The sequence below is a fragment of the Leiobunum rupestre genome, chromosome 7 (genome assembly GCF_980474605.1).
Source record: "Leiobunum rupestre chromosome 7, qqLeiRupe1.1.hap1, whole genome shotgun sequence".
Taxonomy (NCBI): Eukaryota; Metazoa; Arthropoda; class Arachnida; order Opiliones; family Sclerosomatidae; genus Leiobunum; species Leiobunum rupestre.
The window spans coordinates 23,613,943-23,635,007 of NC_143390.1; the positions used below are offsets into that span (position 1 = coordinate 23,613,943).

General features: G+C 35.4%; 6 protein-coding genes across 11 annotated transcripts; 4 read left to right on the top strand and 2 right to left on the bottom strand.

Annotated features, from left to right (window-relative positions):
* The first annotated feature begins 203 nt into the window (after positions 1-203).
* On the top strand, positions 204-7,040 carry ReepA (Receptor expression enhancing protein A). Of its 4 annotated transcripts, none has more exons than XM_090154205.1 (9): positions 204-513; positions 3,650-3,722; positions 3,815-3,894; positions 3,964-4,084; positions 4,250-4,363; positions 5,094-5,217; positions 5,334-5,460; positions 5,530-5,674; positions 5,885-7,039. In XM_090154205.1, exons 1-9 carry the CDS (start codon positions 482-484, stop codon positions 5,954-5,956), a joined length of 888 nt encoding a protein of 295 aa, XP_090010331.1. In that variant the 5' UTR covers positions 204-481; the 3' UTR covers positions 5,957-7,039. The 4 variants fall into 4 exon arrangements, with proteins under 4 accessions (XP_090010331.1, XP_090010332.1, XP_090010330.1 ...); XM_090154206.1 differs by having other exon boundaries at positions 205-513; positions 5,533-5,674; XM_090154204.1 differs by having other exon boundaries at positions 214-513; positions 5,334-5,466; positions 5,533-5,674; positions 5,885-7,034.
* LOC149935227 (protein O-mannose kinase-like) lies at positions 7,017-8,520 on the bottom strand. 3 transcript variants are annotated; one of them, XM_090154203.1, is made up of 3 exons: positions 8,272-8,520; positions 7,943-8,079; positions 7,017-7,879 (listed from the first exon to the last, which is right to left on the bottom strand). In XM_090154203.1, the coding sequence occupies exons 2-3, from the start codon at positions 8,036-8,038 to the stop codon at positions 7,145-7,147; spliced, it is 831 nt and encodes a 276-aa protein (XP_090010329.1). In that variant the 5' UTR covers positions 8,039-8,079; positions 8,272-8,520; the 3' UTR covers positions 7,017-7,144. The 3 variants fall into 3 exon arrangements, with proteins under 3 accessions (XP_090010329.1, XP_090010328.1, XP_090010327.1); XM_090154202.1 differs by having other exon boundaries at positions 7,943-8,073; positions 8,275-8,518; XM_090154201.1 differs by having other exon boundaries at positions 7,943-8,520.
* Positions 8,521-8,529: 9 nt separating this feature from the next.
* On the top strand, positions 8,530-11,135 carry LOC149935228 (very-long-chain (3R)-3-hydroxyacyl-CoA dehydratase 1-like). The gene is made up of 7 exons (XM_090154209.1): positions 8,530-8,868; positions 8,934-9,051; positions 9,116-9,223; positions 9,286-9,407; positions 9,472-9,511; positions 10,797-10,935; positions 10,993-11,135. Exons 1-7 carry the CDS (start codon positions 8,777-8,779, stop codon positions 11,067-11,069), a joined length of 696 nt encoding a protein of 231 aa, XP_090010335.1. The 5' UTR covers positions 8,530-8,776; the 3' UTR covers positions 11,070-11,135.
* A 1,793-nt stretch (positions 11,136-12,928) lies between these two features.
* Positions 12,929-14,650, top strand: LOC149935229 (very-long-chain (3R)-3-hydroxyacyl-CoA dehydratase 1-like). The gene is made up of 8 exons (XM_090153558.1): positions 12,929-12,989; positions 13,109-13,204; positions 13,654-13,771; positions 13,829-13,936; positions 14,005-14,126; positions 14,272-14,311; positions 14,377-14,515; positions 14,574-14,650. The coding sequence occupies exons 2-8, from the start codon at positions 13,116-13,118 to the stop codon at positions 14,648-14,650; spliced, it is 693 nt and encodes a 230-aa protein (XP_090009684.1). The 5' UTR covers positions 12,929-12,989; positions 13,109-13,115.
* A 556-nt stretch (positions 14,651-15,206) lies between these two features.
* Positions 15,207-16,120, bottom strand: LOC149935230 (activator of basal transcription 1-like). The gene is made up of 3 exons (XM_090181224.1): positions 15,824-16,120; positions 15,589-15,760; positions 15,207-15,527 (listed from the first exon to the last, which is right to left on the bottom strand). Exons 1-3 carry the CDS (start codon positions 16,068-16,070, stop codon positions 15,227-15,229), a joined length of 720 nt encoding a protein of 239 aa, XP_090037350.1. The 5' UTR covers positions 16,071-16,120; the 3' UTR covers positions 15,207-15,226.
* Positions 16,121-17,002: 882 nt separating this feature from the next.
* On the top strand, positions 17,003-19,397 carry LOC149935231 (eclosion hormone-like). The gene is made up of 2 exons (XM_090153559.1): positions 17,003-17,095; positions 18,974-19,397. Exons 1-2 carry the CDS (start codon positions 17,003-17,005, stop codon positions 19,217-19,219), a joined length of 339 nt encoding a protein of 112 aa, XP_090009685.1. The 3' UTR covers positions 19,220-19,397.
* The last annotated feature ends 1,668 nt before the right edge of the window (positions 19,398-21,065 follow it).

Consider the following 21,065-nt stretch of genomic DNA (forward strand, 5'->3'; position numbering starts at 1 on the left):
CTTTATTTAACAAAACCTATTTTTTGAAATTGAAAATATATTTACATTACTAAGAACGTAATTATTTTCATAACGAAAACGATAATATTGGAGTTTTGAAAACAGATTTATATCAGAGGGAGGAGTTTGCAGATTTCAGCTGTACACTGTTATTATTCAATGGCATCGCGCGTCTACCGAGCGTAACCCTGTCTTTTCGGGTAAGCAGCCAATCAGGTCTGCCGAAATCAGTTTCTCCGCCAATCCCGCCAGAGGGACGACTCTCCTCTTAGTTCAAAGTTTTTCCGAGAGAGGACAGCATTGCTGCTTCCAACGCGAGCGACGTCAGAATCAAAATGGTTTCGTTTGTTTTGGAATCGGTTGACAGGCCAAAGCATTGATAAGGAACTCGTTCTAAGTTAAATTGGACTGTATTTACAACATGTGCTTCGCGAACAACTGATATTCCACAGTAAATAGTGTACATTACAGTCTTTTGATCATGGTTTCCGCCTTCATTTCTAGAATTATCATGTAAGTTGAATCTGAACTTTATTGAAAACGTACAAGGCTTAGCTATTAAATCATAATGGGACGAGGATTCATGGGAAGCGTCCGGCAGTGTATTAGGTTTGGGTTTTACCATACGAGAGCTTTTGTTTTTAAATTAACTAATTTAACTTTAAATAAAAATTTTAATTATTTATAAACTTTCCGTAACTAATAAAAAAAACGGTTATTAGAAATGTGTTAGAGGACAAAGGGCTTTGACATTCAAATTCCAATGAACTCTAATTTCGTCATATATTGTAATAATTTATATTCTTTTTAATATAAAAACCAGTAATATTGAGGCTGTGTAAATTAAAATAAGGGCAAATATGAATATCGGGGAAAATATAAAATTTAGTCAAGGAAAAACCGATTACATTTCTTTAGAGTACAATGTAGGTGTTTCAGGGAAAGGTAACTATTAGGGGCGAGCCTTTGTTCGATGTATCAAAAGTAACCGGTGACGGGCCTTAAAAGGCTGTTATTTTGGTAGTAATAGCGATTTCGATAAACTATATAAAAACACGACCTTGTACCAAATCATTGTCCCGTGAATAGGCCTATTATGGAAATGTTTACCATTTAGGGGTGATTTTTACACCATTATATAGAATAATTCCCCCAAATGAAAGCATTATCAACTCCCGCTCTCAGGTTTGACCCTCGTACGTATTTTACCGAGGTACCGCGGTAATAATAATGCTCCACTTGAGTTGCCATGGCGTTGTCGCCCAAGGCTGTAAGTTAATGTAAAGGGATATACCGCAGAAACAGGATGGGGGTCAGAAGTTATTGTCAATGATTTTAAAAAACAAATCCAATTTTTCCCCCAAAACGCCTACCTTCCTAGGCGTAGCTGGGAGTGAAATATTTTATCACTCACAATCAACGGTCGACAAAATCCATTCAAATTTTTATAAAATGACCCCATTTTTTCCCCTTAGAGAGCTTAAGCTCTACGCGTTGTAACAAAAACCCGTAGGCACCCACAAATTTTACTCGACATTAATAACGTACAAAACTGCTTTTTGAAGCCGTATTGGTTAAATCAGTGATGCTGCACCCCCCAGCCCTTCAAAACACGAAATGAGTAAAAAATCTTAGTTATACACGAGATGCGGGGTCAAAGAAAAAGATAGGAACGGGCAGATGTTTTGTAAATCTCGTAAAAATTAATGCAGGAAACGTAGTGGTATTTTCGGTTAATTACAAGTCCACGAGGGGCTAAATTACCTAGAGCGTAATGAGTCTCTTAGATGCCGAAAATAGATAATGTTTCGCCGTTTCTCATACATAATACAAAAACGCCGTTTTTATAGTATAAATCAGCGTGTGTGTCATACAAGGGTTACAAATTTCCAAAGGATTTTTTTCTCCCGACAATTTAGCGAGCTTTTCTCATAGCGACAGTCTGCATCTGGCTAATTCGTTATTCCCTTCTCTTTCCCCCGAGGTGCCTCATCGCGTAGAGAAATCTGGTAAGACGCGTGTATTTTTGGTGCGCCCGGGAGTTAGTAAACGGCGGTGGTGAGGGAAATTCGGCACCAGTTGGTAGAGAATGTGTCTAAATTTTGGCAAAGTACGATTCGCGATGCTTTAAAGAAAAAAATAATACGGCTAAGTTTTAGCTCATATTTTGTTTCGCCGAGAAAGGATCGAGGCGTTTTTCCAAAGCGAAAACGCTTGTACGTTTCGCTCGATAAAGTCTCCACTCCAGTTACGCGTTAAGCGGCAGTCCGTTTCGTTGGCGACCCTGCTTGCCCCCGCCGACTCCCCTCGTCAACAATCCGGAAAAACACAGTAGCGAGAAAAGGTCGTTCTGAAGATTTTTACGACCTTTCGCGCGGTTTAACTTTAAAAAACTGTTTCATTTATCTTTTTCCTTCGTATAAATGTTTATATAAGGAACTTCTATAGCATTCCGTCGCTATATGACCCTCGTAATGGTGAACTAACATTAACAGCGCGTCCCTTTTTCCGCCGGTCAAACCTCGCTCGATTTCTACGAAGCGCTTTTATCGATTGTTTCCTCGTGCAAACTAGCTCGCGAGGACGACAACGGCGCCAGTGCACCAAATACGGCCATTCGCTCTCACTCCAGTTCTACCCCCGATAGGACGCTTTTCCCGCCTATTCCTCACCCAATACATCCCGAATAAAAAAGTCCCCGTCGAGTACCACCCCCTCATGACTCCCCCCTCAACGCCGAAAAAGCCCCACCGAACTCTCTTTTCTCCATCCTCTTCATCCTCCCAGATTCTTCTAAATTCATCTTGAACCTCGCACGTTCGGAAGCGCGGGAAAAGATGGGAGAAAAATTGTCGCTTCGATCGCGACTGTGACTAACTACGAGCTGTCAATGTTCTTACACCGACGCTCATCCCCAAAGACGACCCGAGACCACGATCTGAAGGAAGCTCAAGAGCGGACGCGATTCTCTCGGCGATAATCCCCGCCCTTCTTTGTTCTCGTATCAAGAAACGAAACAAAAGAATCGGATGACGTCTTTGTTACGCGATATTAATGACTGAATAATTTGTCGCGTTCCTATTACAATGATCGCGGTGTCATCCTTCGTAAACAAAGGTTATTCGTTGGCGTGTAAATGTTGGCTCGCTACCGAACCTCCCTCGCCATAGTTGTTAAACGCTGAAGCAGGTGTTCCTACCGTCATTATTCGGAAGAATATAGTCGCTGCGAAAAGAATTCGCGCGGATGCCTGGGTATTTATCTCCCGCTCCTCCAGGAATATCTGATATCTTTTTCCACTGGCTCCGTGTCATGAAACCATTACGAAGGGAGCAGAGAAAATATTTTTGGCAAAAAGTTCTACCCTCTTAAAAGAGTGACATTGGACTACGTCGAGGAAGGTTATCATTGTCAAGGAACAGAAACCGTTGGATATAAACCCCTTATTAACTGCCCTTAATATGGAACCCGAACGACCAGGGCCCAGTCAGGAATGTCTGGCCCTGGAACCCAAACGAACCGCGAACCCGGAAGAGGATGATAACAAACATTCGGTCGTTTTTGCAACCGCGACGAATTTGGCCCTGTTACATCTCTTCGTATCAACCGCCCTACCAGTCTTTTCTAAGCCATTGTTTTCATTTTACAGAATGGTTTTTGGGACCTTGTATCCCGCATACGCATCCTACAAAGCGGTTAAGACGAAAAATGTGAAAGAATATGTAAGAGTTACTTAGTGTTTTCACAAATTTAAATTTAGTTATATATTTTTGCACGAAATTTAATAAAATATTTTACTCTTTCCTTATTACAGGTAAAATGGATGATGTATTGGATTGTGTTTGCTTTATTTTCTTGCGTAGAAACGTTTGCGGATATGCTAGTTTCATTTTGGTAATTGTTCGTAGTTATTCGGGTAGTTTTACATTACTATTGATTGTAACTATATTTATAAATTTTAAGGCTACCATTTTATTACGAAATGAAAATATTGTTTTTGGTGTGGCTACTGTCACCCGCTACTAAAGGCTCTAGTATACTCTATAGGAAGTTTGTTCACCCTCAGTTCAACAAGCATGAAAGGGTACTTTTACACTTAAATAATGTCTTACCTAGTTTTCTAAAAAAATATTTATAAATAAAGCATGCAAAATTTTAAACAGGAAGTGCGCCTAATTTCGTTAATCTTAACAAAAACCTTAAGGAACATTTTTGACGTATGAAAACTAAGAAACATTTTCTTAATTAGGAAATAGACGAATACATTTCCAGAGCCCGGGACCAAGGTTACACGACTGTATTACAGCTGGGCCATAAAGGTCTTCAATACGCAACTACCGTAGTTATGCAAACAGCCTTAAAGGTAAAATAATTATTAGTTAAAAGGGAAACTTTGGGTTTATTGTTACGTTAAAAGGATGTGGCTTTTTCTTATAATTTAACCGCATGTCACTCGTGTGCTGGGCATTTTTATTTGAATTTTTTTTTAAGTTGAGCCAATTTTATTGGTATTGAAAAAGGTTTTGGAAGCCGCTGCTGAGCATAACGAGGTTGTCAAACTTAGGCAACGTTTCATAACTCCCATCGACCAGCCTATGGATATTAATGAACAACACCCACCTGGTAGTACGCAATAGCATTTCGTAATATAAATTGATTAAGATCTCTCAACAAAATTCGCAACGTGAGAAATGGTTACGAACTTCTCTACAGCTAAACTCAACTTGACAATGATTTTAAAAATTAAACAACTGTGATAAACTAATAATCCTCTTTTTAATATTGTAAATTAATCTCTTAAAATTGTCAACTGTTTTTTTTTGCTTGTTTATTTGGACTTAGCCGATGATATATAGGTTTTTAATACAAATAAATTCTTTGCTTTTATTTTCTTTTGCTTTTCTTTTGATTTACGCCTTTAATATTATGTTACAAAGCTGTAGTTTACAATTTATTTTCGTTTGAATGCGCCATTAAAGTTATAACAATAAACCCAATCGATCTCGCTTTTATCAGCTTTGAAAAGCGTAAGTGCTTCTACTATACCATTTTCATTCAATAACTGGGCAACGATAATTTATTGAAATCTATAGGGGCAGGAGACGCTAGTGAGCCACCTTAAAAAGAGCTACAGCATGACTGATCTAACTGGGCCTGGCATGATGAGACCTTCTCTACAGTACTCCGCTACATTACCCGAAGTTGATAACCATTTAGGTTCGAAGTCACGTCACCAAACAATAGGTGAAAGGATACCGAGATCCTTTGACTATTGTTTGGTGATCCTCAAGGTTATATAACTAACAATTTTTCACTGTTCCAAATTTCTTTAGAGGATGACATTGATGGCTTGCCTGAAAAAAGCAGCAACTTGTCGCATAGATGGCAGTCTGATGGGGAGTTAATGTACACTGACCAATCTCATTCAGCTGACGAATCTCACTCTAGATCACCCTCTAGGTATAAGTACGTACATTTGTCATTTCCCACTTAACAATTATATTAGTAACATTACTAAGGTATCATTAGCAGGTCCAAAGAACCAGTGTCAGAAACTAGTACGTTAAGGAGGACCAGAAGTGTCCGTGCAACGCGCAGTAACCCATTGGGTGAAGGACCCTCAACCGCATCCACCTCCCATACCAGAACTAGGAGTCAACAAAAAGAGGATGATGTGAATATTTATAAATATTTCTCAGAATCATAGTATTTAAGATATATTTAGAGAAAGAACTAACAATGGTTGTGGGCTTATTATTTGTTTATTTGTTAAGTTTTTAATCAATGTAGCATGGGCTTTCATTTGCAAGCTTTTATCACTCTATCTTCGATTTGCGTTTCTTCATTTTCCCCTTCTATATCGTTGTATTGCACCCTATTTCAGAGTTCCGTGTACGCAACACTACCAAGGACAAAAACTAAAGTAACCAGAAAGAAGCAGTCCAAAACTAATTAATTCCAATAGATTATTAGTACGATAAAACTATTTCCATACACGTGACAAGTTTAGGAAGAGTTAATTGAGTGAATGGCACAACGTGATGAAAGATATCACCTTTTTCGCTTTCATTTTAGTTTCAATTTTTTTTATATATATAATTAGCACTTCTGCACAGCCAAATTAGATTGTAAATTTTTTTGGTTTATTTTTAATCAAAAGAAGTGCGTATTTTTTATATAATTTGAAAGCTTTTGTAATAAGTTCATAATGATTGTTTTTGGATTTAGTATATTCCTTTGCACTGGGAATATCTGTGATAAATTTAAGTTAATTATTAAAAATCATTGCTTTTATAGTAAAGTTAAACCACTGTATATTAAGCAATTTTTCATTGATTGGAATTGTACAAATAAAACATGAAATAGACATTAGAATATTGAATGCCATTTCAAAACTTGATTCACTATTAATGAATACACAAAACCTAAAAGCTCCTTATAGGAAGTCTACGAAATATTTTTTTTTAAATAGCAAAATGTTTAACCACTTTGATAGTGAAATTGTTAAACTTCCAATTTCTCAATATTCATTTCCACTTCAGTTCGTGTATGCGGTGCTTTAAAGTTTGAATGTAAATGTGTGCCTTAACATTAATGTTAAAAATGTTTAGTTAAGAAACCCAAACTGGCTGCTTTAAGACTTTAGATAAAATGCAACCAAGATTGCAGCGAGTTTCCATGTGGTGCCAATTTGCTCTCGTTTATACATTACGTGAAATATATAAACTATTCAAATTGTCTAATTGGTTAGTACTAACTCTAAAATGTGTAAAACGTTTCTCAATATGTGAAGAAGTCTTTTACTTCTAGTACGTGAGAATGTAAAATTTTGTTTTGGGAAAAAACATCTCACTTAAAATATTCCATTTTAAAGTATTATTGTTTTTGGTACTTTTAAATCTCGCAAACAGCGTGATAGTTAAACAGAAGCTAGTCTTAATTAGCACTCTTTGCAAATTGTAAATGTACACTACGTTGTATAAAAAGTTTTCCTTTTTGATTTATATTTTGGTTAAAATAATGTACGCAGATAATGTATATTATTTCAGGCTTCAATTTATTCACACTTTTTAAATAAAATGCCAAATTGAAAAAAAATCATTTCAAAACTAAATTATTTTCTAAAAGTAATTAACTATGTTAATCATAATTCCATAAACTCGTACAAAATAGTTTGATATTCGCGTAGGATATCTTCGGCAGTTGGTCTTGATTTTGGATCTATATTTTTGCAAGCATTGTGCAAAGGGTAAAGCCTAAACTTCACTATATCACTTTCTCTACTATCACCGAGAAACCAAATACAAACATCGGGTATTTTCCATATATCACTTTTCTCATCGTATGATGGCATTAAAGAATCATTGAAAGGAACATTTGGGAATGGCCATTTTTGCTCTGGGGCAACGAAATCTCCTATCAGCTCCCTATGTCCACACTTGGTACCATTTTCACTAACTACCGGAACTGCATCCAAATCTGCTACAACTAACCCCAGTTCATTAGTTAGGAGATATTGGGTGAGAGTTTTCTCCAGAGAATTTGAATCGCACATGATTCTAGGACCACCAAAATCACCTCCATGAAGGAAACTTAAAATCGAAGCGTAGTCTCTACAGAGGCGAATTCGCGTAGACATATTGTCATATAATTTGAAGTCTTTATTCATTATGAGGCTCTTGAAATTTAAGGCATTTCCTAATTTATGATACTCTGTCAGTATAACTTTGCTGTCGCAATAACCAACCAGCTGCACTATATGAGAATTTGGAGAAAACAATTGCAAGTTCTTCAAATGCTCTTCAAAATCAGACTGAAATTCTTTGGTTCTAAGCTCAGATATAATTACTTCTTTATTTTTCCACTTTGAAATATAAATCTGAAAATATTTTACAAGTTAAAAACCACATAAAACACTTGAACCATAAAAATCATATCTTACCATTTTTACAACACTGCTGAGTAAAAGGATATCTTTTGTCCTATCAACATCATGTTCAATGTCATAACAATTTAGCCACGGATAACAGTCTTGCATGTCGGATATCGCGAACCTTCCAATAGTACACGATCCTTTACCACCAAATGAATAATCAGATTCATGGATAAATTTTGATGGCCCGTAAAACAATACATTACTAATATAGAAGACTATTGCAAAAATTGTCGCAAGTACCGTAGAGCGCAAGTAATTATAATTAAACATTGACCTTCGTTTTTAGTTCCATTCAGCAATTTCACAGATAACTAAACTAAATCAATTTTACTACTCACTATATGATTGTGTATTTGGTGCTGTAACCTTGATTGTTTACGTTATCAGTTCATTTTATCTTCCTTCAATGCACTTGATTCTTGTCGCACCTTTTACCACGCACGAATGAACTTTTAAAAATTTAAACACGAATGACATAAATTAGAAATAAAACCTTGATGATAAAGAGTCAAAAACTCCATAGCCTAGAACGTTTGACCTCCTGCCGCGGGCATTTTTTTTTGTGCTCTTTCTCAACATGTGACACGTGTGTGCCCCCCTCCCCAAATAAAAATGTACCCATAGCAGTGCCATGTAATGGGGAAGGGAAAGATGTACCCGGAAAACAGACCAATCACGGTTTTTACCTTATTAGAGGGAAAGGGGAACTTGGGGGAGCCAGTCCGAAGTTTTTTGGGTAAAACCAAGGAAAAACCCCATCACTCGTTAAAGAAAATATAAATAGTGAATTCACTAGTTGTCCCAAATTTCGAAAGGATCAGAAACGTCGCTAGCTTTAAAATGGCCGAAAAACGAATTAAGAAAGAATCAAATCCTCCAATTAGTATTGTAAAGATGTACTTGATATCTTATAATTTGATACAGTTTTTAGGGTAAGATTTAATATTTGGTTTGCTAAAGTAAATAAAATAAATAATATTTTTCCTTGGCAAAATAGCTGGGGTTTTACGTTGTTACTTATTTTGCAACACTTGGTAACTAAGCAAACGTACCTGGGGGTATGGGACCATGTACAATGTTTTCTCAAATTCTTTCAAACATTACAAGCTTTAGAGGTATTACTTTAAATCTTAGTTTATCTTAAAACATGATAAAAACTAACTAAAAATTGTTTTTTAGATAGTTCACGTTGTATTGGGTTTAGTTAAATCAAACCTAATAAATAATGTTATTCAAATTGCGTCTCGCTTGTTTGTTATGTGGGGAATAGTGCACCCAATTCTTGAGGTAAATATTAAATGTTGATTATTTCAATAATTAAATGCTAATAAAGAAATAATATTTTTCAGATCACTAATAATTTCTCAATTACAATGATGCTCATCGCTTGGTGTATAGCTGAAATTACTCGTTATTTATTATATGCTACAGCTCTTTTAGAAAAGACCCCAGACTTTCTAACCTGGTGCAGGTAGGACTTTGTTTTAAAGAAAAATATCCTTTTATTTTAATTGCATAAAATTAAAACTGTTTAGGTACAACTTTTTCCTGGTTCTTTATCCAATGGGAGTTTCAGTAAGGTTTCAATTATTAGTTTATTGGCTCCTTTCAGTCATTCAAAACTGTCTAAAAGCAGCGTTAAAAACAAAAATATGCTTTTAGCGTTGAGCTGTAAGAGGTTGTTGTACGTGCTGTAAATTTTTCAATGCCCATCATATGAGGTTGATATTAGGTTTATTTATCCCGAATGTTATAAATGTAGTGTGAAATTGGTGTTTGACCATTGGCGCACCCAAGGGGGGGAGGGGGGGGGCGGGCCTGCCCTAAATGAAATGAAAAAATTTAAAGGTTGTATTCCCATATGGACGAAAATCGAAAGTTAGAGTACAAACTCGTAATTTTTCAGAAAAATACCGATCATTGTCCGATGTCCTCCCGAAGTGAGACCATGATATCGGGCAATGATCAGTTTTTTAAATTTACCCGAAAAATTATGATTTATTTTTCCTTATTCTCGAATTTCTTCTACGAGTTTGTCTACGCTTTTCAATTCCGGTGGACTCTGCGCTTTTTTCCGTCCCTGCTTGACATTTTCTCTTTTGTTTTAAAAAGTGAGGTAACGCAGGGAAAGCGACGTAGAATATTCTGAGATTAAACAAAACTAATTTTTTTTCATTTACCCTGGATAGAGTTTATCCGATAGAGCCTATATTTAACTTAAATGTATTGTGTAAATTTCATTTTTATAACTAACATATTAAACCCTAGTAACTGATTATAAAGAAACGAAGAAGCATAAACCATATGAAATCCAGTAAATATATTATCTTTTTCAAAATAATAATATAATTACCGAACCTCTTATGGTTTATGGCTAGCTCATTCGTTTTTTTTATAATTGGCACTAGTAAATTACTAGAGTGCAATATTAAATGTCTTCAAATTATTTCAACTTAGTTTACTAGACCAATCAGGGCCCCCTCCATAAAAAAATCCTGGGTGCGCCACTGTGTTTGACAGGTTTATTTTGAGTGTGAGCTCAGCGTGACATTACTTTTTCCAATGGGTATCGCCTGATAAATCCAATTTGTAGCCTGCTTGTGTTCGTTGCCATATTAATGCGTATAAGTCAGCCATGACATTAAGACTCTGATTATTTCGCAGGAGCGCGTGATGTTTCAAGGTAAGGCTTAGTTGTGACATATGCCTACGACGCTACGAGCACGCATTCTATATAGATTCGTGATCTAATTATCGGATATGAAGAAAGCCTGTACACTAACTTCAATGCTCAGAAATGAGTCACTGAATGTAGCCAATAGTTCTGTAACCATTAATTGACTTCATGAATATGAATTAGGGGGAAATGTTAACAATTTTTGCGGCTCTTCCCTACATAAGTGCGAAGCAACTCTTCACTATAACCTTACCTAATGCGGCTAACTTCTCATTTGGTTACTACTATTTGGTTGTTTTAACCATTCTAAGCTATATTCCAGGTAAGATTTAAAAAGTATTACAGTGAGTATACATAATATTTATTTTTTCCTATTTAGGCTTTCCGATGCTGTTTGGTTACATGCTTGGCCATAGAAGGAAGTATAATGAATCGCTAAAACAGAAAGCAGCTTAAGAAATATTAAAGCGTTATGGGTCTTTATTTTTTGTACTTTAAATTCAATTAAAATTTATTTAGTTATATCTCTTAAATTATTTATAATCCCACTAGACTTGGGGAAAGGTTATAATTCAAGGTTGATATTCCCTCCAAAGCAATTTTATTCTAGAAGTCCCTATTGACAAATTAAATTCAACCTTTATAATGCCCAAAAAACTAAAAAAAGTAATATGGTAAAGATGTACTTGATATCATATAATTTTATACAGTTTTTATTGTAAGATATAATATTTTTACTTACCAAAATACAGGGGTTTTACATTATTTTGCAACACTTTGTACATCGGAGTATGGGACCACGTACCATTACCTTAAATCTTAGTTTAACTTAAAACATGGTTCAAACTAAACATTGTTTTCTAGACAGTTTACGTTGAATAAAACTTAATAAATAATGTTATTCAAATTACGTCTCGCTTGTCAACTGCTTAACCATAGAAGGAAGTAAAAACGAATCTAGCATAAAAAATGAAATGGCATTAGAATTTCACTGGTCTTAAATTTTGTACTTTAATAAGGGAAAAATATTCAGTTATTTGGTAGATTATTTTAATTGTTAAAGGGCCATAGTGGTAATTTAAAAATCTGTGTTAAAATCAAATAGCTCCACCTCTTTTGTAACTCATGATAATAGATCTGGACAATCATATTCTGGGAATTTTCAGTCTTTTTTTTTGCAGAGGGAAAACTTAAATTTATACGCAGGTGTGGCCCCTTAACTTAGCCTGAAGTCACTTTGTAAAACATGTCCTTGGAAGTGGAAACATTTTGTGCTATCATTGGAACCTTGTATTTAAATATTTATCCTCATCTATTTTAGACAGATACCTTTAAGTCTGTTCCAAGTGATGAACACCACCTTTGAAATCTTATTTTATAATAGTTTGTAAAGGTGTATTTGATATCTTATTATTTTGTACAGTTTTTAGGGTAAGTTTCATCTGGCTTATTCCTTATATGGGTAATTGTGCAACCAGTTCTCAGGGTGAATCTCCAATTGAGATACTTTTAACAAGTAATGGTAATCAAGAAATATTTCACAGATCACTAATAATTTCTCTATTACAATGATGCTCATCACTTGGTGTATAGCTGAGATTACTCGTTATTTATTATATGGAACAGCTCTTTTAGAAATGATCCCAGACTTTCTAATTCGGTGAACGTAGGGTGGTGAGACCTGTACCTTAGATTTACTAGCCATGGTAACGGTCTAATTTTGGATAGACAGTGCCTAATCAACTAAATCCACTTTACATTTTTCTACCTAAAAATATAAGTAGTACAATATTAAAAGATCATAAATTTGCATGAAGTACTTGGTTTATTACCACCTTTCTCGATATATCTAATATGTATTTCCTCATGCAATTAAAAATCACATAGATACCAATTTTTCCTGGTTCTACATCTAACTGGACTTTTAATAAAGTTTTCCTAATTTTTTTAAATGTAAGGCTCTGTAATGTTTATTAGATATAGAGAGAAAACCTAATAATTACCACAAAACTGTGAAGGAACTTTTTACTAAAACCTTACCTAATGTGGCAAATTTTTCTTTGGATTTCTATTATTTCACAGTATTAATACTTTTAAGCCAATCTACAGGTAAACATTAATAAGTTATTAATAGTTTTACAGTATAATAGAGTTAATTTGAATTTTTTTCCAATTTAAGCTTTCCAAAAATATTTTGTTACCTGCTTAACCATAGAAGCAATTACATTTTATTGCAAAAACCGAATGCAGCTAAAAAAATGAAATTTAATTAAAGTTTTGACAGTCTTTATTTTTATGTACTTAAATGAAAATAATTCAGGAAATTGGTATAATATTTCCATTATTCAACTTAGCCTGGGGAACCTGTCCTTGGAGGTAAAATATTTTGAACCGAAAAGGAACCTTGGTTTTAAATCATTCTTGCCATTTATTCAAGAGAGATCTATAAATATATTAAGTCTGCTAAAACTGAAAACCTTAACTTTAAATTCCAGTTTTACAATGGATGAAAAACAAATTAAGAATGTGCATACTCGATATAATATTGTAAAGATGTATTTGATATTTTATAATCTGATGCAGTTTTTTGGGTAAGTTTTAACTACGTTAAGGGATGAAGATTTCCTTAATGGAGCTCAACCGATCATTTTCAAAGTCGGCAATTAAATTAGTTTAAAATAACTGAATTTTTTGTTTAACTTATTGTTTAGTGATAAGTTAAATAGATTGATTTTCTTTATTTAAAAAAGTTAAGGATAAATAAGACCAATTTTTGAGGGCTCAAACTCAACACAAAACAGAAATCGCCCACCACTAACTTTAATTACTGAAGTAAATCAAGTTGTCAATAAGCTAGCTAGAAATTCATGAAGGGGTTGACAGATTATATAAAATTTCAAGAAGGGTTATCAAGGGGTTGAGGATTTAGTAAAGTTACAAGACTCAGGGGGCTCAAACTGTTTTTTGACATGGAAACCACTTCTATACAGCACTGCAAATTTAATTTACTTTTATTTATACTGTTTATTGTCCGACATAGCTGGAGTTTTATGTTGTTACTGATTTTGCAACACTTGGCAACCAAACAAACATATCATGGAATATGGGACCATGTACTATGTTTAATACAATTTTTCCAAACACTGCAACTTTTAGAGGTATGACTTCAGTTAGATGTAATATACAGAAGGAACTAATGAAACAAGTTTTCTTAGGTAGTTCATACTGCAATGGGTTACGTTAATACAAACCTAGTAAATACTGTTCATCAAATTTCGTCTCGAATATTTGTAGTATGGGGAATTTTATACCACATTCATGAGGTAAATCACTGATGTCCATTCTTTTTACATATAATGGTAATTGGAAATCAATAAATAATATTTTGCAGATCACTAATAATTTATCAATTACAATGATGCTCATTGCTTGGTGTATAGCTGAGCTTACGCGTTATTTATTATACATTACAGTCCTGTTGGAAAAGACCATCAACGTTCTAACTTGGTGCAGGTAGGAACCTGTGTTGAGGTGGCACTGTTTGCGCCATTACTTCAATTATCCTTTTGACAACTTAATTCTGTGTATTCGCGTGACGTGCAAGGTTTATTACCACCCCTCTCAATATATTTAATATATTCCATCACATATTATTTAGGTACAACTTTTTCCTGGTTCTCTATCCAATAGGAGTTTCAGTAAAGTTTTCCTAATTTTAAATTTTAGGCTCTGTAATCTTATTTCAATGTCTTTTAACAATTAGGCAGAAATCCTGACGATTGTTGCGGCCCTTCCCTACATAACTGTGAAGCAACTTTTCAATATAACTTTACCTAACGTGGCCAATTTTTCTTTTGATTTCTACTATGCGGTGGTTCTAATACTACTAAGCAATATTCCAGGTAAACATTATAGTTTTACGGTACAACATAAGTTAATATATATTCTTTTCCAATTCAGGCTTTCCAAAGCTCTTTTGTTACATGCTTAGCCGTAGGAAAAAGTACAATGAATCGCAGAAACAGAAGGCAGTTTAAATCACCATTTTCAGTGTTCCAAAAATAAAATTTTTGAACGTTGTGTATAGTATACCACTGGTAGATAATGGAAAATTATTAATAATATTTTGTTAAATAAAGAAAATCATTCTAAAAAGAAGGAATATGTAAAAAAAATATGATAGCTTTAAATTTTAATTTAGTTGTATAAGTAATTGATGGTAATTTATAGCTATGTGAATGTGTCAAGTCAAGTAAACTGTAGGCATAGGCTTAGTGGTAACGTTGCAAGTAATAATAATAATTATTTTCGGATTTCAAATCCCCGACTTCTCTGTTTTTTTTCACCGAATTGGAAATCCTCGACTCATCCAAGTTCCGTAAGAACCCTGTATTAACCATGGTCTACCATATTTACTACTTTTTTCCATTTATACCATAACATTATATAGCATTATTTAGTATAATACCACTTTGGAACACATCTTGTTTGTAGTGAAAAGTTCCTTTAGACGGGTTATAAATAGTATTATAATAATTATTAGAGCTTTTAGGGTCTTCTTTTAGTTTTTGTACTTTAAGATTCAATTAAAAAATCAAGTTAATTTGCATAATTTATTCATCATCTGGGATGCCAAAAATTGATTTCAAAAATGTTTTGTCCACAGATTTTGAGTGAGTAGATTTTTCTCGCATTTCAGTGTCTGTAGGGTTTTGATACACTGGGGCAATATATTGTGGTTTATCAATAAAAGTTTCTTCTTTAGCGTTTTTCCTTTTTAGTCTTTGAGTTCTTTCTACAGTTTGTGTATAAAAATTGGCCTCTCGCTTGGCTTGAGCTATCTCGTTACGTAACTTTTGCTCATGTACTGCCCTTTCATAAGATAGTTTCTCACTTAAATGAGTCCACTTAAACCTTAAATTCAAAATGAATCTTAAAAATTTGATATGTCCTCTGTTTATCTATTAATTCATACCTGTGTAAATATTTAATGCTCCACAAACTATCATACCAAGGACATCTACGTTTGCCCCCTATTTGTTTACCATTTAGGAACAATGTAACTCTTTTGGCTATTTTGTGGTCTTTGAATTCCACCCATCCTTCAGTAAAATATTTACTTGGTTTTCCCTTTTTAGATGATTTGTCTATGAAATGGTAAAACTTCAATACCACTGATAACATCATGAAATATAACAAACACTATTTACCCGGCTGCAAAAATACACGTCCAATTTCACCATATTCGCTAAAAATATCTTTAATTTTCTTGACATTCATAAGAGGGGGAATATAACTGAGATAGATTATACCAGGCTCCTTTGATTTCTTCATTTTATCAGTCTTTTGCTTTTTAGGCCTTGGTTCATGATTTGAACTTTCATCAGTATTTTCACAAGATATCGACTCTTTTTCACAGTCAGTCACATTAGAATAATTCGAATTAGCAATTTCCATTATCACGCCTTAATGTTAACAAATAACTAACTATGATACAATTAACCGAGTTTGGCATATAAAACCTTTAAACGCACGTACACGAGACCATGTAGAAACTAGAAAGTGGCCATTTTGTAACTTTTGTTAAAAAGTTTGAGTCTCGAGATGCTCCACAGATGTCTCCTTGTAGTTTCTGTTATTCGTAATGTTCTAAAATAAGAAAAAAAAAAACAACATTTCGCGTCCCATTTGAATAAAGTTTATCTTTCTTGAAAATAAACAATGCCTATCTTTATTGCAAGAAAGAATTACACCGAAGCATCGGTAACGTATAAAACCGAAATAAATAAACTATGGATATCTTTACCCAACGACCAAAATAAAGTTATTACCGAATACGAAATTCTTAAATCCGTGAATTTCAATTACCGTCAAATAAAAGTTACGTCCATCGAAGACGACAACGACATTGTGGAAGACACTCGTGAGGTTTTTCTAAAATATTTAAACGACGTAGTGAAAGAAAACGAAGATAAAATAGTCATAGAACTTTCCAACATTATCCAGCAACAGAACGGAGCTACGAAGTCCACGACACCCGAACGACGATATAATCCACAAAAACAATGTTTGAAAGATATGAGAAACCAACTTTTGTCTGATATTTAGCATTATTTAAGCACTACTCACTAGCTTTTATTTATTGTATTGCCTACTTCAGGCTACTTCGAAAATAAACCTTATAGCGCTCAATCCTTTTCTCAATAATGTAATTTTAGCATTAGCGTTTTGAGAACGTAAATAAGAAATCTTACTTCTAAGGCAAATAATCTAATCTGAGATAGAGAGAGTGCCAAGACATACCGCCGCGAATAGTGACAGTTAATGGCTTAATAGCAGCGGGAGAATACCATTAGAACCTAATTGTATTCCACTGGGATCCCTATAAAATGACCAGATCCCTCGCGTTCATTCCCAATTCAGAAAGTCCATCTGAAACTGATCATTCTCATCAAAACCACGGTATCGAAAATATGCTCGAGGTAAGACACTTTTCAATCCACTAAATTATCATCATGACGTTATCCAAAGGGGGGGGGGGGCTGTTAACACCTCTTTCCGCGTTGAGTTTGTAAGCAAATTCAAAACGATATGCCAGCGCGAAAAACGGGCTCCGTTTTTGACGCATTAGCAAGGGTACGTCAAGTTGATAAGATTTCTTGCAAGAAATGTAAGATTTCTTGTGATCTCGCGAACTTGACCGTTTTTAAAACCGGAAGTAAGAGCGATTGACGTCAGAGATCTTGCCAATTAGTAAGATCACTTTAGACTTTAGAGGTAGTTTTAAATAAGATATCAAGATGGCGTCGAATGGCGGTGAATTATTTAACATAGATCTCAAAGACGATGATACGGGAATAATTTATAAATTTAAAGTTCCTGCCGAAGAATTTCAGCGAATTTTGAATGGTAAATAAATCTTAATTGTTCTTCGAGGCTTTTATAATATTAAATCAACATTTCGGCGTACTATTTATGAAATAGCATTTGATGACAAGGCTTAATGAATTACTTTCTACGTCCATGCTCTGACCAAAGATAATTTAAACTCGTACCCTAGATTCGAAATCACTCTCTCGCGCGTTGCCGATAGCGTTTACCCACTTCCCGCCGGAACTCAGAAAAAATTCGCTCCATGGTTTGCGCCTTACAACCGATGGAGCCCGATTTTTCTGAGGTCACGTGCCGGAAAAGGGTAAACGCTTCGTAACGAAACCGTCAATGGGAAAGCTCTCAGTATTCGAATCTAGGGTACGAGTTTAAATTATCTTTGCTCTGACACAGCCATAGATATAAGAAATGTATATAAAGGTCTAGATAAATTTCGGGGCGTCTAAGCCTAACATAAAATACGGAATTGACACCTAGCAGACACCGAGGAAGGCACGTGACCAAGAGCGCGAGCTCTCTTAGCATTTTAGTACTAAGTGCTTGACCTTTCCGCAGGCCGCAGTCTTTAGACACCATCTGTTGGTGACTTTTAGTATAATTTTTAAGCACGAGACAACGGCTCTCGCGACGATAGCACGAGATTTCTTACCGATAGATAGCGCCTTATAAGGATAGCCTGCAGAACTTACGCGTTTCTGCTAGCTGTCACCTCCGTATTCACTCCCTTTGAAATATTTTATCTAGACCTTTATATACGTTTCCTATATATATGGACACAGCCGCCATTTTGTTTGGGACTTCGCGATCTTTTCAACTTGACGCAAAACACGCGAAATCTTATAATAAGAATTTTTCTTGCTAAACCGTTTCTTATAATAAGTAAAATATCTTCTCCACTTGACGTACCCCATGTATAGTTTCGCACTTTCTTTCCGTTAGAGTTCCATTAGCAAAACGTTTTGGCGCCATCCTCGTACTTTAAAGGAGGTTTTCCTCCAATTACTTCGGTTTCCCTTTCCCAAAAACTTGCAATAGCTAAGGACGTTAGTGGTTAGCAACGCGGGTTATAAAATAGCTTATTTATTATTATTATCACCCACAAGCGAGGAAGAGTACTTTAGCTAATTTGAATATATCTTATTTAAATTTCAAGAAACGTAAGAATATTGTCTTCGTGACTAATTGGGGCCAAATTTGAAGAAAGACAATTCAATTATCTCTACGCGTCTTAGCCGAGAAATAAGGTCACTGGAAAACCACCGCCCGTCACTAGGGAATATAATTAAATTAAATCGTAAAAATTTTTAGTGGATAAATTAGATGAAATAAGCAGAAAGTTAAAAGAAACGTTTTGGGTTTCGAAGTGCTCGTTTCAAGTGAATCGAGAAGATTTATTCTTATAATTACGCGTCTAGACGCCACCACTCGACGCGGAGCTCAAATTTGACGACCCTTTTCTAACGCCTTAGGTTGGAAAATTGCGAATGTTCGTCGTTCTGGGGATGCTGTTCTTATTAAGTACCGAATGCGAGCAGTCAGAAGCTTCAGCCGGGGTGGGCATTTGCATCAAAAATTGCGCCCAATGCAAGAGGACGTTCGGGGCCTTTTTCGAAGGTCAAAAATGTGCCGACGCCTGCGTCCAGTACGACGGTCATTTAACCCCGGATTGCAACGACCTCGAGACGATCGCCCCTTTCCTCAACAAATTGGAATAATATCAAGATCGTAACGTAATAAATACAAGAGAAATGCCCCTAATAAATTTATAACCTCGACACGATCCAGACAAAACGTCAGCCTTGAAAAGTCAAATATGTCACTCGATACTTAACAGACTATAACAACGATGTGTGTAATCCTCAATATACCCTATATTGAATAAAAATCTAATATTCTCCCGATAAAACCGTTTTCTATTTTTGGCCTATACCCACATACCGCGCGCCAGACGTTAACAATATTTACATCAAACGATTCCTGACGAAAACTTCAAAGAATCACAAATTAATTGAAAATTGTGGAAATTAATTTATCAACCATCGCGAACTATACGTTAAATTCACGGTCTTATTTATATTAATATTAATCTAGAGATCCAATCAAATCTGCTCCCCGCGAAACAAGTTTTGGAAAATTTCGAATGTGCCGTCTCCTCTAAAATGACGAAAAAACGTTATCATATGACCCGTGGCGCCATCCATTATTTTTGAAAAAAATATATTTTGGCCGGAAAACGCGTCTTATTTGAACGAACTATTGAGAGATAGACGGCGCCACGGGTAGAATGATAGAGTTTTCTCGTCATTTGGGAGCAGACGGCAGTATTCTTATTTTTTAAAAACCTGTTTCGCGAAATACTGAAATCCGACGTTTTGATTGAACCTCTAGATTAATATTCCCAACTCAATGACTTTTTGATAAAAATTTAAGCCTAATATCGGAGAGCACGTTCTGGAGTCGCAAGGGGCTTTGGCTTGGTTTTGAAGCCCGTGTGCGAATCACGCGTGATAAAAAACATGAGGTCGTGGCGCCGAGAAAAGTTTTTTTAATTTTTATCATTTTAGCTTAATATTCCGCCTATCTATCGGAAACCAGATATTTCGGCTTAGCGGAAGTCTCGCGTATTTTAGACACTAGAGGGCTCTGTGCTGAGGAAACATCTTGATTACGCAATAACTATGAAACTCAGTTTGGTTGTAAATCTCGTTAATTGTCATACTTATTGTTATTATGTTACTTATGGTGGAAGTAAATAGTCGGCGTTGACAAGGGCGTCAAAATAAGGGTCCTATGGACCAAATAATAAGTTTAGAGGTTTTTATTATAGCTCTATAAAAGTAAAGAGCTTAGACCGTCACAGTTTTTTTAGCTTTTTGAAACCTAATTCCGGGGCTTTTTCCGGGCAAAACAAGATTTTCACCGTTTCGCTAAGAAGAGAAAATCCCTAAGCCAAATCCGCGCGGATTAACTTCCGTTTCCAGGGCCAAAAAATCACCCGGGATTTATATCTAATACTCGAAACTGTCGAGTGTATCCAATACAATCCATTGAGGGCATACTTCTCCAGGATTCTCCTTTTTTATATATAGTTTTATATCATCCAATCCTACTCCGAATCGGACAAATGGATAAATATCTCGTTGTAAAAAGCCACTTATTTCGTCTCAACCATTTACGTTACGTCATAAGTGTATAATATTTTTACATAAGTGTGACACATGCAAAAGTTTTACTGAGAGCTATTCACAAGACAGACTGCCGTTTTGCGTCCGCATGCTAACGTGTCACACGTAGCCTTTGACAGCGCCTCGCTTCGGGGAGATTTTAGTCTTGTGATGACGTCATTTGGAACAACTCCTTCTGCGTAGAGTTCGCAAGTTCTCTCCCCACTGGTTAAAGGGGTTTTTGGTTTCCCCTTCCATAAAAACTTGTTGAGGTTAACGGTAATAGTTAAGTGTAGGGAGCTGTTGGCTCGCGTGGCGTGCAGGGCTTGCCACCACCCTCCTACGCGTTGTAACCTGAATTAATGGCTTTAAAAGTAACTTGATGACTTAGGCCTAA